Genomic DNA, 19865 nt, shown 5'->3' on the forward strand with positions numbered 1-19865 from the left:
TTTCCCTAATAATACAGTAGGATGCACATAACATTTACTCATTATTGAGACTTGAATTATCGTGTGTTCAAAAGTGAAACAGATGCAGAAAAATTAGAGGCAGAAGAAGAAACAGTGTCTTGTGAAGAATTAGTGATGACATTTGAACAAGTACCTGAAAATGAAGAAGAAGCTGCAACTGATCCACCAATGGGAAGAGATAGATAACTGGGTGTAGGTAGTTGTGAGGGAAGAACTGGCAATGGTGCTTCAAAGTTCAACACATGAATCACTTGTCTCATTGAAGGCCTGCAATTTCTATCTGGATGAGCACACCACAGACCCACCACCATCAAACACTCAATTTGTTGTTGTTGTTGTTGTTCATCCTGAAAGCTTCCATGGAGTTTGGGATCAGTTGCTTCAACAAGATTTCCAGAGCCATAAAGCTCCCAAACCCACTCCACCATCACCATCTTCCCTTCCTCTGCATTCGGGTCGAACGGCCTTCTTCCACACGCAATTTCTAAAGCGACCATCCCGAAGCTGTAAACATCTGATTCCTTACTGGCCCTTCCTGTCGTGGCGCATTCAGGAGCCATGTAACCCATTGTGCCAGCCAGAACAGTTGTTTGTGAGCCTTTGGCATGGTCCACCAGCCTAGCCAACCCAAAATCCCCAAGCTTGGCATTGAAATTTGAATCCAACATCACATTGCTTGACTTTATATCTCTATGCACCACACATTTCTCCCACTCTTCATGTAGATACAGCAAAGCTGAGGCAATTCCTTGAGCAATTTTGTACCTGAACTCCCATGTCAAGAAGCTATTTTGTTTGAAAAGATGGGCATCTAAGCTCCCATTTGGCATGAACTCATAAACCAACAAGAGCTCACCTCTTTCATGGCACCAACCAATGAGTTGCACCAAGTTTCTATGCCTCAGTTGGCTTATGATCTTCACCTCAGATGCATACTCCTTTACCCCTTGTCTAGACCCTTTTGACACTTTCTTCACAGCAACATAACAATTCAAGTCCCTCAAAAAACCTCTATAAACACCCCCAAATCCTCCCTCACCAAGCTTCTCACCCTCGTCGAAATTCGTTGTGGCTCGAACCAGTTCACTATACAAAAACTTTCGAGGCCCTTTACCCCTTTCAAACTCACTCTCATCCAACACAATATCCTCTTGATCATCCATGTTCATCTTCTTGTTCTTCTTCCTCCAAAAAACTATCCCTACCACGATCAACCCACCCACCAAGATAAATCCTCCAACTCCAACTCCCACTCCAACCACTAGACCCACCTTGTTGTTTCCATCACTGGGATCACTTGGGACAACCACAGGAATATTAGATTTCAAGTTGAGGGTGGAGTTAAAATACCAAGAATACAGGGTATGCATTGCATACCTAAATCCAGTGGAAGCAGAGAACCCAAAAGTAACCCATTCAGTAAGATTATGTTGTCTCAAATCCACAATATAATTAAGTGTTTGCCACACCGTGTTGTTATTCTCAAACCCAGTGAAAGCAACACTCAAATTATGAGTCACAGAATCGTACTTAATCCAGACATCACTCCTCCTCCCTCCCTTTACATCAGATTTCCACATTGAATAAGCAACAGATTTCATAGAATTAACATCAATACCTACATGTTCCCGCATTCCAGGTGGGTCAAAATCGTTGCTGAAGATGTCAAACTCCACAGCGAAAAACGTAGCAGTGGCATTGGAGAGCTCAGGGTCGTAGCCAATCCCCAAGCCGCTGCCTCTGGAGACATTGGGCTCGAGCCTAGAACCATTGGGAGCAAAGAAGAAAGTGAAGCCATCTCCATATTCATTCGATCCCCTCGAATTGATGCTGAAGGAGAAGTGGGTTTGGAAACTGGAGAGGTTTCCGGAGGGTTTGTCCCAGAGATGCAAGGGCTGGAAGTAGGTGGCCCGGCCGACGAAGTTCATGTTGCTGTTCGCTGAGTCTCCGGTGAGCTCGATGGCTTGATTGGCTACGAATGGCCTGTCGTAGGCGATGGCGGTGTTGGCGGGGTCGAAGGAGGTGAAATTGAAGGATAGAGAAGTTGCAGATGTGGGTGCGGGAGAGAGGAAGATGATGAAGATGAAGAGATGAAGAGGGAAATTGGAGATGGGGTTTTGGGCAGCCATTGAAGAGTGAAATTGGGGATGAGGAGCTTGTAAATTGAAATTGTAGAAGATGAAGAGAGCTTGACGATTTCATTTTGGGCAAACAATTGGATTGAAAGAGGAAGTTTCTTCACTCAATTGATCTTCCAAGTCCCTTTCCTTTTTAATTTTTTGCTAATTTCCATCACCCACTCTTGACCAACTATTCAAATTAAATAAACTTTGAGTTTTTGTTTAATTAATCCTTTTTGTTTTGAAATTTCATGAGTGCCGGATCAGCTGATTTATATAATTGGATGATGTCAAACTCTGACAGAAGTTAATTTGACTCATTCACCAAATTGATAAATTAATTATTTTTATAGAAAAATCTAAATTTTTTTTATTTCTCTCGTGAAATATTTAATAATGACAGAGGACAAAATTACTCTTTGTGGGAGAGTCAAGTATTTTCCTATTCTGACCTCCTAATTTACTTATCTACGATGGAGTAGCGTGGTAGACTTATGATGAAGGGATGTTTGGAATACGTGCACAAAGAGAATAGATACTCCGACCTATAATGTATATTTATTCATAATTAGTCAAAGTTAAATCATAACTTTCAAAAACTCATAAATTAACATATGTCTAAGTTAAAAAATCATTGAGTAAAAATAAAAATCATTTTTTTCTCTATAAAATAATTATTTTATCAATATTTGGATTGAAGATTTTATTAAATATATTTTTATCAAATATACTCATCACTTTTGGAAGGTTCAGATATTATTATCTACTCATTTTTTTAGCCAATATTATCAATGGTAACAATCAAGTAAAATATCACCATCTTGTTTAGTTATTTCTAAAGTAAATAAATATTGGAAGAGAAGGTCAACGTGAACATAGTTCAGCTGTTGACTCATTCTTTTAAAGTTGGAAGTTCAAATCTCGACTTTCACATCCGATAACTATAATGGTGATGTGTGGCGACATAGTGATATATATCTTTCCTGTTAGAATAAATAAATAAATCCTGAAAAGTGTTCGTTAATTACCTCACGTTTTCTTAACCCTTTGTTGAAGAACATATAAAAAATTAATATTAGGTCAATTTCAAAATTAATAAATGAATGTCACATCAACCTCAAAATTAATAATAATAAAAAGAGGGACCAATAAAAATGTCAAATTTTAGGACCAAAGACTATGTCAAACAAGGACATAAATGTAAAATTCTCCCGATCCTTGACAAGTACATATATTATCAAATTAACTCTTGCAATTTCCAAATTTTTTTCAAATTCTCTCGAAATTTAGCGCATATAAGTTGCTCAATCGTAATTGGTACCTACTTTCAATAAGAAGACCATAAGTTGAATCTCCCATCCTATTGATGGAAAAAAACCTTTGCAAATTTCAAATTTTCAAAACTAAAACCCAAGTTATACTACTTCGAACTTTTGTCCATTTTCTAGAAAAAATTACACAAATTCAAATTCTTACCCCACTTAATTACAATTAGTTGGTTATACAAAATCAATTTAGTTTATTCAACTCTTAGCCACACAAATTTGAACTTTCTAAATCCATGACGGAAACATTTCTTTTAAGAAATAGATATGTCCAATTAATTAACCTTATCTTTTTAAAGAAAAATAAATAAATTTATTATTATTTTTTTAGTTCAACAATACGACGAAATAAACCTTCTTATCTTTTCGTTGTAAATATATATATAAAGGTATGCTAAAGTTGGTACTTAACAATTTTTTTTAATTTTATACATATGTGTATAGCTATATTTATTATAGCTAGTTTTTACTACGTGCACGAGGTTTGAGAAGAGTAACATATGGTTCAATTATAAAATTTGAATTAAAATTTTGTTGTTACGAAAATTCGAACACTTTACCTGAGTTTTGTTGTTGAATTTCTCATTTTGCATTGTTGTGCTATTTGAAAAAAAAATAATCTCAAAGAGTGAAAATAATAACGGTTCATAGTTAAATTATTACATTTACTATCTCCGTATAATATATATATTATTATGAATTTTTTAAATTAAATAGATGCTCACTAATCCTTGCTTAGTGTCCAAATCTTGAGGTGTCTCATGATCCATACTCCATATGTCCGTGTTTTTTATTCATAACCTCATATGTTCCATTATCTATGCACCATGTGTGGAAACCCTAATGCCCCATATGTCTCAATTTTAGACATTATTAGTGTCATGTAAATCACACCACATGCTTCTCCATGACCTATAAATAAGGTCAATGTGTGCTCATTGTTAGGAAGAATTAGTGAGAAATTAGTGGTGAGAAATTAGTGAGAAATTTGGTGGGAAATCAAGTTTGAAAATTGGTGGGAAATGCCATTTTGAATTTTGAATTTTCTTTTATTATTTGGATTGTTTTGTTTATTTTATTTCCCGACGTTGCCTCGTTTCGTTCCTCAATTTTACAACATATATATTTTTTTTTAGACTTACTTTCTCCGTATAATAGATTTGTGTTTGGTGGGTCTTTTGCACTTTTTATATATAATAATAAAATAAAAACAAATAATTGCTAGTTTAAATGTTTTATTACTTTATATTTTTGAATATCAAGTCGGGTGTAGATTCGAATTTATGTCCGTTAACTTTAAACTTCATTGAAAATAACTCATAGAATTTCATTGAATTAGGAATGAAAGTCTAATTCAAATAATAGAATCAAAACTACATCTAATTTAATCTAATTATAATTCAAATAACATTATCTAATAATGATCTTTTAATTAGAGACAAGTATTGACGATCCTAAGTTAAATGTTTTAGATTCAGATAAATCCGAAAATAAATGTGATTAATGTCTTCTACTAAAAAAACCAATGTCATCCTGATTAATTTTTAATTTTTATTTCTTTTAAGAGAGTCATCTTGATTAATTATGCTTAACCCATGCCAAGCGACCAAAAATATTATTTAAAAATCAATTGAAAGAACCGTTTTACTTGGAGAAAAATAAGAGGTCAAAATTCAACCTCAAAGTCTACTAGTCTCCTCTTTGACCAAGTCCAAGCCCTAGAATCCAACGCACGGTTTTTAACCAATATTTAAGGCCATCGATGTCTTAATTTTATAGATATAGAATAGAAACATTGGATTAGTGTATTAACGAATATTGATAAAAATAAAAATATATATATCTATATCTATATAGTATATTGAATATATTAATTGGCTCCTAATCTTGAGTCATCGACATCAAACTATATGATTTATTAAAATATCAATTGAAATACTATGTAGTTTATGAATGCATTTTTACACTTACCATTTGACTTCTCTTGTCTCTAGCTACAGTAATATTGTATAGATATTATCAAATGTTTGTGTAAGAGAAAAAAAAAAGTAAATTAGTGATTGATCAAAATGTAGAAAAATTAAGAAAATACAACAATAGCGTTGTTTTTTTAAGATGATTTTGTTTCCTTTATAGTGTTTAAGGTATCACGAACAATTATCTCCCAAGATAGAACGTAACGTGTAAGTACAACACTGTGTCATTTAAAAAGACACATAATTTCATGAAAAGTTGTGGTATTTCATTTTTATTAAAAATAATTTTATTCTTAAATTCAAACCATTAGTTGATACTCTATATTCAATCGAGTCTCTAACTTAGATATTTTTATCTATCTGATCCTTAAAAGTAAAAAAGAAGCATTTTAATAAATTTCAACTATTAGGAAGTTAAATGTTAAAATCACATGTTTGATTTGGCAAATAAGTAATAATTTCACACCAGGTAACTCAAGTCAATTAGATAAAATAAATGCTGGCATTTCAAGAATTAAATTTAAAATGTATAGGCGTCCACGGACTCCAACATATTTTTTTGCCCATCCACTCTTATTTCTTATTTTATATCGAATTAACTAAAGTATGTCAATTTTATTTTTTATTACAATAAATGTCGGGACAGAGAATCATCCTTCAACAGTAGTGGAGAATGAAGATAAGTCAACTTAGTTCTATTGGTTAACGCACCTAGATTCGACTAAAATCAAAATTAAGATACCGATATTTATCTTAAGATCCAAATTCAAACCTAGGTTAAAAAAATCTTGAACTCATTTTTATTATAATAAAAAATCAAAACCTAATTAAAACTTTATAATATTTAGTGACTAGGGTACAAACTTTTTCTAAAATTACAAAATCTTATTTATTTATTTATTGTTTTCAAAGATTGATGGAATACGCGCGAAAAGCACTGTGAAAGCAAAGAAGACAGGATGGAACAGGCAAGCCATGGCCGAAGAAAATTCAAAATCCAAAGCCAAGATTGACGATGAAAACTTCTTGACCAGGTCGCTTTTGGTGTCCTCAGGCGATCAATCGGGTTGGTGACTGACATTAACGTCCATAAATCCACAAATCCACAAATCAAATGGCGGAAAATGAAATTCAGATATTGCTTCCATTCTTCAGATTTGCCCTAGTTTCAAAATGTGTTCTGAATCTTCAGATTATCCTGTTAAATCTTGTTTGTTGTTGTTGTTGTTGTTGATTTGCACCTTCTTCTTCCATTGTTGCAGCTCCGCCAATTTCTCCTTCTCTTCTTTCCCCGATTTGACCAATATCACTCTCGTCAACAGTGCGTCAAGAGGCACGGTTCTCAATCATCCTTCTCTCCGCCTCACCGACAACCAGATCGGCGGCAGCATCGCCAACGACACCGGAAGAGCTTTCTTCTCGGAGCCGATTCAACTGTGGGATCCAACCACCAACATAACTGCGGATTTCACTACTTATTTTGAGTTTGTGATCTTGTTTTCCAACGGTAGGCCGAACGCCTCCGCCGGCGGAATCGCTTTCTTCATAGCTTCAGAGAATTCCACATCGCCTCCTTTGAATTCCGGCGGCGGTTGGCTAGGGTTATTCAATCAATCGAATGACGACAATCCATCCAATCAGATGGTCGCCGTCGAGTTCGATATTTTCCGAGATCCATGGGATCCTAGCGATAATCATGTCGGCGTCGACGTGAACTCCATCGTCTCCGTCGCTAATCGTACTTGGAGTAACACGATGGTCTCCGGAGATATTTTGGGCGCACGAATCACTTACAATGGAACATCCAGGAGGCTGGATGTTACGCTGAAAGATCCTCAGGTTCCAAACGAGTCGATAACTTTGAATCTTACTGATATTCCCATTGATTTGAAGGAAATTCTTCCGCCGAGAGTGATCGTTGGCTTCTCTGCATCAACAGGACAGTGGATCCCAATTCAAGCAATCAGAAGTTGGAATTTCACTTCGAGTTTGGATCTGATTGTTGAAACTGGAAACGGTGGGGGGAAATCCAATTGGTGGATTGTGGGGCTGGTTATTGGACTGGTGGGTTTGGTATCTCTGTCTGGTTTGTTATTTGGAATCTGGTGGAGGAGAAATAGGAGGAAACTGAAAGAAAGAGAAGAAGGAGATGATGATGATTTTGAAGATGATGAAGAAATTGGCATGGTGAACACTGTTGATGAAGACATAAAAGGAACTGGGCCAAAGAGATTTGCTTATAAGGAACTGTTTAAAGCAACCAACAACTTTTGTGAAGAGGGGAAGCTTGGACAAGGAGGTTTTGGTGGTGTTTACAAAGGATTTGTGGCAGAACTAAACATGGAAATTGCAGCAAAGAAGATATCAAGCAATTCCAGACAGGGCAAAAAGGAGTACATCTCTGAGGTGAACATCATAAGCCGTTTACGACACCGGAACCTGGTTCAACTCGTCGGATACAGCCACGAGCGTGGCAATTTCCTACTCGTTTACGAGTACATGCCGAACGGGAGCTTGGACTTCCATTTGTTCGGGAAAAAACCGCGCATCCCCTGGCCTATAAGATTCAAAATAGCCCATGGCATAGCCTCTGCCTTGCTCTACCTCCATGAGGAGTGGGAGCAATGTGTTGTCCACAGAGACATCAAGTCAAGCAACATAATGTTGGACTCAAACTTCAACGCGAAGGTCGGCGACTTCGGTCTAGCCAGGCTTGTCGACCATGGCCTCCGCTCGCCAACGACAGTCGTGGCAGGCACCATGGGCTACCTAGCTCCAGAGTCCCTTCTTACCAGCAAGGCGAGCAAGGAATCAGACGTGTTCAGTTTCGGGGTCGTGGCGTTGGAGATAGCCTGTGGGAGAAAGGCAGTGGAGCACCATGAAGAAGAAGCAAAGATCAGTTTGGTGAGTTGGGTTTGGGGGCTGTATGGACAAGGCAGGATCATAGAAGGAGCTGATAAGGCATTGAATGGAGAGTTCAGCCAAGAAGAGATGGTGTGTTTGATGACTGTGGGGCTTTGGTGTGCGCACCCAGATCATAACCTGAGGGCTTCCATAAGGCAAGCAATTCAGGTTCTGAACTTTGAAGCCCCTTTGCCCAATCTCCCAACTTACATGCCTGTGCCTATGTTCTATGCTCCCTCAGTTGCCAATCAAAACCCTTTTTCTTATACTTACTCAACAACCAACACAAACAGCCAATTATCTCAGCAATCTGATACTTCTCAGCCTGTTTCCTCCAAGTCATCCTTGTAAATTCTTCATTCTTTTCGATGGGTTCGGGGTAAATTCCCCGTCGCTCTCTTTAGTTTGTCTTAGATTAAAAAATTTATACGAAGATTTAGGCTCGAGAGCTTTTCTTTTGAACTTTTAGAGTTGAAAATGTGTGCAAGTAAAAAGTTAGGAGGTAAAATTTGGCCGCTCTTACAATTATTTTTCTGTTTGTATCGGTCTTGATTGTAAAACATTTGATGTATGAAAGTCTTGGATACTAGAATCGCAAAAAAAATAATTACAAATGTCAAAATATAGAATTACACGACGACCTGACTCAACAATATTTAGAAAGGTGAAAACCACGATGACTAACCTTGATCTAGTGTAACAATTACTTTGTCACATAATAATTGTTTTAATGTTAGCATTTTGAATATGTAATTACTGAACATAAATCTATTAGACACATATTGAAGATCAAAGTATAAAAATCATATAAACACAGTGGTAAAAATTCAAATACAAAACTTATAATTTAACCTAAAATTCATATAAAAAATATAAGCAATTAGTTAAAAAAGTTCTACAAATGTATCTATAAAATGTGCATTAAAAAAAATATTTATAAAAGGATACTTTTCCGGACAAAAGCTCAATCCAACTTGTTGATCTAAATTATGATCCATGATACTAACTATGGAAGGTGGATAATATTTCTGTTTTTTTTTTTTCATTTTCAATAAAGAAAAATGAATGGCATGACCAACATTCAAGTATGATAAAACAATATTTTTGTATTTATGTTTTATAACAAATGATAAAACAATATTTTTGTATTTATGTTTTATAACAAATAGGAAATGACAATAGAATGAAGAAACTTATTTGAGTTGTTTTCAAAATTTCTATATAATTTTAAGAATGTTCCACAAGAAGAAGAAACAAAAAACATAGTTAACTGCAAAATGTTTAGATTTCTAAATTGGAAACTGGACCCGTTTGATAACCATTTGGTTTTTGGTTTTTGGTTTTTAGCTTTTAAAAAATAGGATTGTTTGATAACCAAAAATAGGATTGTTTGATAACCATTTTGAAATTATATGTAAATTTTAAAATATATATATATATATATATATAGTTTTCAAAAACAGGTTTTTGTTTTTCAAAATCTCATTTTTTCTCCTACTACTCAATTTTTTTTCTCATATTTATCTCTAAAAAAAATTATTTTTCACTCTAAAATTTTTTTATTTCTAAATTTCTCTCTACAAACTTTATTTTTATCCCTCTAAAATTTTCATATTTTGAATATTTATTGTTATTTGACTCTCTCCAAATTTTCGTGTATTTTTGTTTTTTTTTCTAACATACATTTCTCTCCCCAAAAATTTAATATTTTTTTTCTAACTTTCTTCTCTCTAAAATTTCATATTTTATAACTTTTATTTTTCTTCATAATCTATTTTTTCCTCTAAAAATTATATTTTATTTTCTCGTTCAATTTTCTTTCACGGTAACTTTTATTTATCTATGTATTTATTTATTTTCTATAAAAATTATATTTTGAATCTTGTTTTTATCTCTAAATTTTTTTCCACAGTAAATTTTCTCTTTCTTTATAATTTATTTTTTCGTTAACATATATTTTCCTATCAACTTTATTTTTTTCTCCAAAATTTTTCTGTTTCTGTCTTTAACTTTTCTTTAACTATTTTTTTAAATATTTTTGTTTATCTCTCTAAAATTTATCTTAGACAAAAATTTCTGTAGGATCGGGTCCCAAAAATAGAAAATGCATGTCCCGACCCTCTCCCCGTCCCCGATTCCATTTTTTAAATTATTAATATATATTTATTACACTTTTTGAATTCTAAAAATAATTAAAAACAATTGTAAAACCGATAATTTTTCTCAAGAACATCTCTCGGACCCAAGAACGAGGTGGAGACGGAGACTAAGAATTTTCACGAGCCCGAGAATGAGGGAGAGCATCCTCACTCGCACTCACAACATTGTTGACTCTACTCTACATAAAATTTTCTTTCCCTAATAGTATTTTCAATTTTCTAACTTTTTAAAAACAAAAAACGAAAAATGGTTACTAAACATGTTTTGGTTTTTGTTTTTTAAAAACATAAAACAAAAATGATTATCAAACATATATGGTTTTTGTTTTTATTTTTTAAAAACAGAAAATCAAAAACCAAAAACCAAAAACCAAAAACAAAAAACAAGAAAAATCAAAAACAAAAAGCTAAAATGATTATCAAATGGATCCTAAATAATGTGATTTGGTCAATTAAAATAATATTTAAGAACTATTTTGTTAATACAATATATAGGAGTGAATATTCGAAAGGAAACCGGTGCCTTAATAAGTTTTTGGCATATTTAAGACAACCTAGATTAGACCGAGCCTAGACCTAAAACCAAAAAGAGGAGACTAACCCGTACAATCCAAGCGATAAGGACTAGTATTGTTTACTTGAATGCTGAGTCATGTCCTCATAAGAACTCATCAAATCAAACTATATTCGTAAAGATTATGCAAAAATTGATACGGAATTTCATAATCAATTTTCTTCTTTAATCCGCGCCGGAGAAAAATGTTGCAGTTTTCGATTTGCCGAGGTAGAGTTCTGTGATTAGGAAGAAATTTGTTTTCTGATTTTCGAATTTGTTTGTGGAATTTGCTTCTTGATTATGTCCATGATCACGATCCTGTTGCAGTGAGGAAATTCACTGTTCTGCGGCCTCAGATCTTTGCTTTTGGAAATCCTCGTTTCTCCACCTCCGCTGAACCGTCTTCTAAGTGTAATCCTCCGGTAAGGCTGCGTTTGTTTCCTTCGGAGACATCGGTTCTTTTGATTACATATAGGTGATCTCTTGAGCTTGTGTTTGGTTTCTGAGAAAATGTCAGGTCAGAATGTGGAATGTCCGAGCTATGCTTTGCTTTATACTGTCACCGACTTTGCTTCCTTATTGCGTTTGTAATGATTTGATGGATACACTGGTCTCTACTCCTTTAATTTCTGATATGGAGATGGAATAGTTTAGCAATTATACTGCAGGTTAAAAGAAAAGGGAAGATTACCTGTAGGTTTTTTAGCTCAATTCATTACCTAAGGACTATGCTTAATGCCCGGAAGTATTATTACGTTTGACATTCTTGCAGGAGGCTCGTATATACTTTATTTATGGTATCTTTTTTTATTTATAGTTGTTTAGGTGTCCATTGATAGAATTCTGCATTAAATCCATTTTGCCTACTTAGAGCTGCTCTGGGTTATGGCATTTTTTTAATAACATTCATCTCTCTCGTATATTTTATTCCTCATTTGAATTCTTCTATTTTTTCCTTTTTGTTTTGTACCAGAGAGTTCCAAATCTTATAGGAGGGAATTTTGTTGATTCTCAATCCTCAGCATTCATAGATGTCATAAATCCAGTGAGTTACCAGCTCATTTACATGTTCTATTTTGTATTTCAGATTTGAGAATGATAAGTTACTTTTAGATATAGGTAAGAAGAATGTCCTTTTGTTTATAGGCAACACAAGAAGTTGTTTCTCAAGTTCCATTGACTACAAATGAAGAATTTAAAGCTGCAGTGTCTGCAGCAAAGCAGGCATTTCCTGCATGGCGGAATACTCCAGTTACAACTCGTCAACGAGTTATGTTGAAGCTTCAAGAACTTATTAGGCGAGATATTGTAAGTTTGTTGGTATCTTTGTTTTTCTAAGGAATATTCTAAATTGACTTTAAAAAAATGAAATATATATTTCTCTTCATTTCAGGACAAACTTGCTCTAAATATTACTTCAGAACAAGGAAAAACATTAAAGGATGCTCATGGAGATGTATTCCGTGGGCTAGGTTATAATCCTTCAGTTCCTTCTCTCTCCCTGTCTATGCTTGTGATCACTAGATGAGAGGAGAATTCATTTTTTATTATAAGACGTGAGCTGAATGTTTAATAGAAGATTGAAATGGCTTCCTCTTGTAGAGGTTGTGGAACATGCATGTGGAATGGCATCTCTGCAAATGGGGGAGTATGTCTCTAATGTGTCTCATGGAATTGATACCTACAGCATCAGAGAGCCTCTTGGAGTTTGTGCTGGGATTTGTCCATTCAATTTTCCAGCCATGATCCCCCTATGGGTTAGCCTATTATTATTCACTGACATTTCAATGCTTATAATTTCGGCAGAAAAGAATTAGTTTGATTTCTCAAAGGTTTGGGCATGCCAATTATATACTTCATTCGTGATGTGACAAACTTGGTAATTTGAAAAATTATTTTCCCACAAAATTATTTTCGAACAATTTTCCAGCCTTACCGTTGTTATCACTGCAATAAACTTTACTTTTATTTATAATGATAGACTGACGCTCACAATATTTGTACTATGGGATAATCCTCTGCAGATGTTCCCAGTTGCTGTTACATGTGGGAATACTTTTGTTTTGAAGCCTTCAGAAAAAGATCCAGGTGATCTTTGTTTTTGAATTATTCCCAAATGTAATAATACGAACTGTTTTTTTTTTAATAATTATTTTTTATTTTTATTATATATATATATATATATATAATAATATATATGATTATGTATTATTTGTTTTAAATAATACTGGATTGCTTGGGGTTGACCTATTGAGGATCTCTTTGGGGTTTTATGTTTGGCTCGGTGACAACCTTTATATGGGTTTTTTTTTGTTTTACTTCAATTCAAACTAAATCAAACAGAAGTGTTTCATTTTGCCAAAAAAGAAAAATAAATCTTTATTAGTTTCGAAGCAAAATGCATTTTCATCCGTAAAGTCCTTGACTTGATGCTTAAGTGCTTGTATAGAATCTAGATGTTGGTGTTTAACAGAAGACAATTTATTAATAAGAGGAAGTTACAAGTTAGAAGTTAGATGTGGATGAAAGCATACGCCACTGCTAGTTTTACAGTTATCAGTTTGACCCAATGACTGAATAGCTGCCTTGGGCTGAAAATATTTCTTTTGCAAGTTCATTGAATTATATCATGGTGGAGGTTATCTCCATTTCAACGATTTTGAAATACTTCTTTTTTTTTTTCTTTTGACAAAACGATTTTGCCATTCTCGAAAAGCTGTGAATTATTCCTTTCGTTTCAGTGATCTATAAACTTGTTCTCTTTCAGGGGCTTCTATAATTCTTGCAGAGTTAGCAATGGAAGCTGGATTGCCTAATGGTGTCCTAAATGTGGTTCATGGTACTAATGTGAGTTCCTTATCTATCTTATTTTTGAATTCTTGGGGTGGCAAGAACAATATTAACCCTCTTTGATTGGTCTATCTAATCGTGTATCATAGATGTGCACTCAAGGACTAATTTTGATCTATATAATGCTGTTAATTTTATTATTATTATTTTTTCACATAATATTAAAATCCTAAAGTTTTTGCAAGCTTGCAACGATATGATTAGATGCTGGAACCCTACCTGATAGATTCAACTGCTATCTTAAATGTGTTGGTTGTCACTTGATTTGATTCCACTATCAACAAAATGGTATTTTGATTTGTACGATCTTTCTGCAGGATGTCGTCAATGCTATTTGTGATGATGAAGATATTAAGGCAATATCATTTGTCGGTTCAAACATTGTAAGTTATCTTTAACGGAGATCAATTTTACTTTATGGAATTGGATATCCTTTTTTTTTTTTTTCTTTAATAGGAAACAGAACTTTTCATTAAGACAAATGAGGAGTGAGGACAGTAGTGGGATACATTCTGTACTCATTTCCACAAGTGTTTTTTTATATTCTTTTTTGGCATGGGATTTCCCCTTATCTTTTGCAATTTTCATTCATTAGCAAAAAATCCGTTCCTTATACAAAATTACTGCATTCAGTTTTATCTATCAAGGTAATACTAAATATATTGACTGGATTTTAATTTGACATGCTTTTATTTATTTGAAAGGCGGGCATGCATATATATTCAAGGGGATCAGCTAAAGGAAAACGTGTTCAGGTAAGTAAACCAAGGCACAAAATTAGGGTACTCTTAGAAATATGTGCTTGTTTTATTGAAACTCTGCTAATGATCTGAGTGACTGTTTGTGGTTGTTTCAGTCTAATATGGGGGCAAAAAATCATGCGATTGTCTTGCCCGATGCAAGCATAGATGCTACTTTGAATGCTTTGGTTGCTGCTGGATTTGGTGCTGCTGGACAAAGGTGCATGGCACTCAGTACAGTTGTCTTCGTTGGAGACTCCAAGTTGTGGTATTATTCCCATTCTTGTCTTTTTCTAAATATTTTAGTAATACATCACCTCTATTTGTATCGATATTGCCTTAATTCTTGTGGGTTAGGTTGATTACTTTTTCACTGGGAATATTACTATTTTGAATTCATATAATGCAGTTTGACAGCTTAGACTCTCATTGGGTTAGGAAAAATCTGAGGCATTTAAAATAATTTATCTTCTAAAGCCTGCAATATAGAGGTTTTCTGGGAAACTTATATTAGTATTCTCTTTTCCATATTATTGATCCAAATAACTGGAGAAAGTAATCTTTAATTATGAGATTCAACAGGTTGGGATCATCAAATTTATGTTGTGTGGAATCTCTACAAATGTTAATCTATTCATTTGGATAAAGTACAATCTTCTAGAATTTTAAGCGCATACACTTTCTCAAGTATAATTCTTTGTACTTCTTTTAGTTAACAGACACCATGATAATTATGTATATACTATTTTTTTGAACTTTGGTATATTTTCAGAATTTGAATTCTTTAAATTGCAGCCATAATATTTTGTATGTCACGAAACAAATATAACCTTTTTCCAGGGAGGATAAACTTGTAGAACGTGCTAAAACTCTCAAGGTAAATTCTGGAATGGAACCTGATGCAGATCTTGGTCCAGTAATTAGCAAGCAGGTATTTATCATTCTTTTTTCTACAATTTGAAGTTGAAAAATGTTTTTTTTTCTCCTTACGCCGAAAATAATTCCTTGTTTCACAGGCAAAGGAGAGGATTCACAGATTAGTTCAATCTGGCATTGATAGTGGAGCCAGGCTACTGCTAGATGGGAGAAATATAGTGGTATCTTGTTACTTTTCATGTTCGACTACCACCTTTCTTGCTTCCAGTAGTTGAGATCTAGCTTACATGGTGTGCATAGTTTATCTATGCACCATATTGCATCATGGAGAATGACTTTCCCTTCGATTGGCATCATATGCTAACTTCTTGAGGAGTGATTGATTTTTGCTGTAATAAAAAATTTAGTCAAGTCAATGAAGAGATTTTGTAGGCAGAGATGTTAGTTCAAAAATTAAAGATTGAAAAAGGCGAAAAGACTTTTTTTATCATTGATAAAGATAAGCAAAGGAAACAACCAATAATTTTGGTAAAATTGTCTTTTCAATTATTTTTCTCTACACATACTTATATTTTACAACCTTTCTCTGCATACACATTATCTTTTATAACTTAACAGATAAATCTTCAAAAAAGTACAATTTCTCTCATGGTTTTCTCTCTATAAGCTTTTTCTTATACATATTTTATCGTACAATATTATAAAATTGTGTGTTTATAAGGAAACATAGTGAAACAAAGAATATTCTCAGGAATAATATGTCTAGGCAGATAACAGTTGAAAGAACAAGAATTGGACAAGTATGTAAATGAACGTTCCCTAAGCATTTTGTTTTTTGTATATGAAACAATTCAGATTGCTGAAGGAGAAGAAATATTAGTTTTGTCTACAGATTATCTGAGAGTTCTAGTCCCCAAATGATTCCAAAGTCTTGCTATATCTGACTCCAAGTTATATCATTATCTGCATCTACATTGATAACTATTCATGGATGTAATTTAGGTTCCCGGATACGAGCAGGGCAATTTTATTGGCCCTACTATATTATCAGATGTGACAGCTGCCATGGAATGCTATAAGGTTTTTTTCCCCTCATTATGAGTGAAATTGATTTAATCCTGAAAGTCGGACTAAACTTGGGAAATTTCTATCTTGCTCCTTCCAGGAAGAAATATTTGGCCCAGTTCTGCTTTGCATGCAGGTATGCTTGTCACACCTTGATCTTTCTGATTCTCCTATCTGTTAATAAAAGATATTGTTATAATTTATTTTTTCATGTTCCATCAGGCCGAAAGTTTAGAGGAGGCCATTAACATTGTTAACGGAAATAGGTATTCAGATTGTTTGTTGTTCCCTTTATTCTCATATAGTAACCACGCCTTTTTCCATTGTTTTACAATCTGGGAAAAATTACATCCTTGCACAGGTATGGCAATGGAGCTTCCATATTCACCACATCCGGCATAGCGGCAAGGAAGTTTCAGACGGAGATTGAGGCTGGACAGGTAAATATCAATATCCTCCAAACGTAATAACTTAAAATCCTTGTTGACTCTTGAAGCTAACTTTTGGGTGGGCGAGCATCTCTAAAATTAATTGATGGGGTATGGGATGTACCAATGAACATAACATCACCCAGTTATCCAAAAGAAATGTTAAAAAGAAAACTTCCTTTTAAGGTTGGATTTACATTTTTCTTGTCTTTCTGAAAAATAAAAAAGAATTATACGTACGGATGTTTGCATGTAAAGTATATAATCTGAAAAACTTCCATTTTAAGGAATAGAAGTTATAGTGTTTGCAAGTTCATCTCTACTTTATATAAATGGTGTCTCAAATTGAATTAGGTTGGGATCAACGTTCCGATTCCAGTTCCGTTGCCCTTCTTCTCATTCACCGGCTCCAAGGCATCTTTTGCTGGGGATCTCAATTTTTATGGTAAGCTTTTGGTTTAAACTTATTCCAGTTCCTGAACTTTTACCTTTATTATCTTCTAGTCCTTTTATGTTATGAAATATTTGATTTTGGTTCTCCGTGAACTTTCTTAGATAACCATTTTGATTCTTTGTGAAAATTTTAAATGGTATTTAACAAATCTTAAAGTTATCATACTCAATAGTCAATACTAAAGTCGATTCGTATGACTTATATACAAGTCCTCATAGGACTAAAATATGTTTTGGTTCAAAATTTAGAGATCAAAATAGAGTATTTAAAAGTACCCAACAGACGGATGTAAATCTAAAACTTCATCTGTGTGTTAGACCTCCAATTAGAAAGGTTTATGTAAGGAAGGGCAAAACGGGAATTATGGAGGGCAGTCATGTTTCTATTTTACTGTTTTATTTGGTTTCTTTGTGTTGGGGGAAGTTACAACTTCCTTAGGTAGTTTTATGGTTGTTGTTGATGTTTCTCTATCCTGTTGCTTTTGATACACACTGGATTACCTCGACTGGTGTGTTTCTTAAAGAAGTGTGGGGAGTTAGATGTCCTTCTCGAATAGGTCATCGTTTAGTTGATGATTTACGTGTTGTTAAAGTGGTTCTTGATAGGGAATACTATTGATTTTCTCCAAAACATCAAAATTAGTACCGGAAATTTGGTTGTTGGAATTAAGAGATTGTGGTGTGGAAACAGGCAAGGCTGGAGTTAACTTCTTCACTCAAATCAAAACAGTGACACAACAATGGAAAGACTCAGCTGGGGGAAATACAGTTAACCTTGCAATGCCAACCTCTATGAAGTCATAGGTTTCCTTTCATTTTGTTGTAATTACTTTTTATAAACCTTATGCAGCTCTTCTCAGTGCATATAATAAATAAATACTCTTCTTTCCCACCTTTTTTTATTTTTTTGTGTTGTCTTTTCTCTTATTTCTGTTCCCTTTCTGCTTCATTTGGGTGGTTATCAAACTTCAAGAGGGTGGGACAAGTACCAAGGAAATTCTTTTTTTTTTTTCGTCCATAAGGTTAGGTTTGAACCTAGTTTCTATTTGGTCACCGTGTTTAAAAAACAATCACTTTTGGTTCTTAAGATTTAAATTGAGTTTCTATTTGATCATAAGTTTCAAAAATGACATATTTGGTCTTAGAAGTTTGAATTTAGTTTTTAATTGGTCCTAATGTTTGAGCTTCGTTTCTAATTGATCCCTAAGGTTTGAGTTCGATATTTAATTGGTCATTGAGTTGAGTAGACCATTAGTTGAGTTAACGGAATGATGATGTCACAATTAACATATGTTGACTAGATGTTACTTGGGCAAAAGAGAATGAAGAATCTCGTTAGGTTAACTGGTCAACTTAACTCAAGGATCAATTAGAAACCAAATCAAACTTCAGTGGTCAATTAAAAACTAAATTTAAACTTCATAGACTAAGCATATCACAACAACTAAATTTAAATCTCATTGATAAAAAATGATGATTTTTTAAACTCGGGACCAAATAGAAATTAAGTCTAAACATCAAGGACTAAAATTATTTTACCATTCTTTTTTTTTAAGTAGAGATTCAAATCAAAAACCTTTTGTTTGAGTGTTCTTAAACTTGCTGTTTTAATAAGTCTAAATTTATACCAATTAGAGTATAGTTTAGTAGGTTAAGGCATATATATCAAACTATAAGGTTGAAGGTTCGAATCCCTAAATTTATTAAATTTAGAATTGGAAGACATGATTTTGCACATAACTTAGACGCTAATGATAAACTGTTGTTTGATTATCAATTCTATTACATGTTTTCTATTTTGTGTTTGAAAAACGTTTTTTAAATTGTAGGTAAATTTCAAAAAAATAAAAATATATAGTTTTTAAAATAGATGTCTGTTTTTCAAAATCTTTTTTTTTTAATTTCTCTTTTAACTATATTTCTTTCTAACTTCTCTCTAACTTTTTCTCTAAACAAATATCTTCCCTCATCTAAACTTTTTATTTTCCTACTTCTACACATTTTTCTTTTATCTCTTAACGTATCTTTAACTTCTAAAAAAATCAGAAAATATAAAACAATTATCAAATATGTATGGTTTTTGTTTTTTAAAAATAACAACGAAGAACAAAACGATCCGCATAAATTTTTAAATGACAGGGAAACAATCTCAAACTTAAATATATTTTTTTAAATTGCCGAAGTATATATAAAACTTTCATAATATATATATATATATATATATATATATATATATATATATATAATCTTTTTATATTTTTTTAAGCTAATAAATAATAGAAGGTTTAAATCTTATTTTAGTTTTTAATTCTTATCAACAAAGACCTTCTTCTACATCCTTAAAAGGTTGAATTCATGGCAATCATTACTAGTTTCTCTTATGACTTCTAGG

At 33.4% G+C, this 19865-nt stretch overlaps 3 protein-coding genes across 3 annotated transcripts; 2 read left to right on the top strand and 1 right to left on the bottom strand.

Moving 5' to 3' along the window:
* Positions 1-22: 22 nt before the first annotated feature.
* Positions 23-2300, bottom strand: LOC111008518 (L-type lectin-domain containing receptor kinase IX.1). The gene has a single exon (XM_022281257.2). The coding sequence runs from the start codon at positions 2148-2150 to the stop codon at positions 57-59; it is 2094 nt and encodes a 697-aa protein (XP_022136949.1). The 5' UTR covers positions 2151-2300; the 3' UTR covers positions 23-56.
* A 4063-nt stretch (positions 2301-6363) lies between these two features.
* LOC111008084 (L-type lectin-domain containing receptor kinase IX.1) lies at positions 6364-8983 on the top strand. Its single transcript, XM_022280661.2, has one exon. It carries the CDS (start codon positions 6616-6618, stop codon positions 8695-8697), a length of 2082 nt encoding a protein of 693 aa, XP_022136353.1. The 5' UTR covers positions 6364-6615; the 3' UTR covers positions 8698-8983.
* A 2111-nt stretch (positions 8984-11094) lies between these two features.
* Positions 11095-18375, top strand: ALDH6B2 (aldehyde dehydrogenase 6B2). The gene is made up of 19 exons (XM_022281004.2): positions 11095-11289; positions 11389-11483; positions 12035-12106; positions 12208-12369; positions 12455-12533; positions 12664-12818; positions 13086-13149; positions 13829-13908; positions 14229-14294; positions 14616-14666; positions 14768-14919; positions 15492-15582; positions 15668-15748; positions 16530-16607; positions 16693-16728; positions 16815-16858; positions 16954-17032; positions 17375-17465; positions 18165-18375. The coding sequence occupies exons 1-19, from the start codon at positions 11265-11267 to the stop codon at positions 18275-18277; spliced, it is 1614 nt and encodes a 537-aa protein (XP_022136696.1). The 5' UTR covers positions 11095-11264; the 3' UTR covers positions 18278-18375.
* Positions 18376-19865: the final 1490 nt, after the last annotated feature.

This window comes from Momordica charantia (genome assembly GCF_013281855.1).
Source record: "Momordica charantia cultivar OHB3-1 chromosome 4 unlocalized genomic scaffold, Mcharantia_2.0 BLBB01000004.1, whole genome shotgun sequence".
Lineage (NCBI taxonomy): Eukaryota > Viridiplantae > Streptophyta > Magnoliopsida > Cucurbitales > Cucurbitaceae > Momordica > Momordica charantia.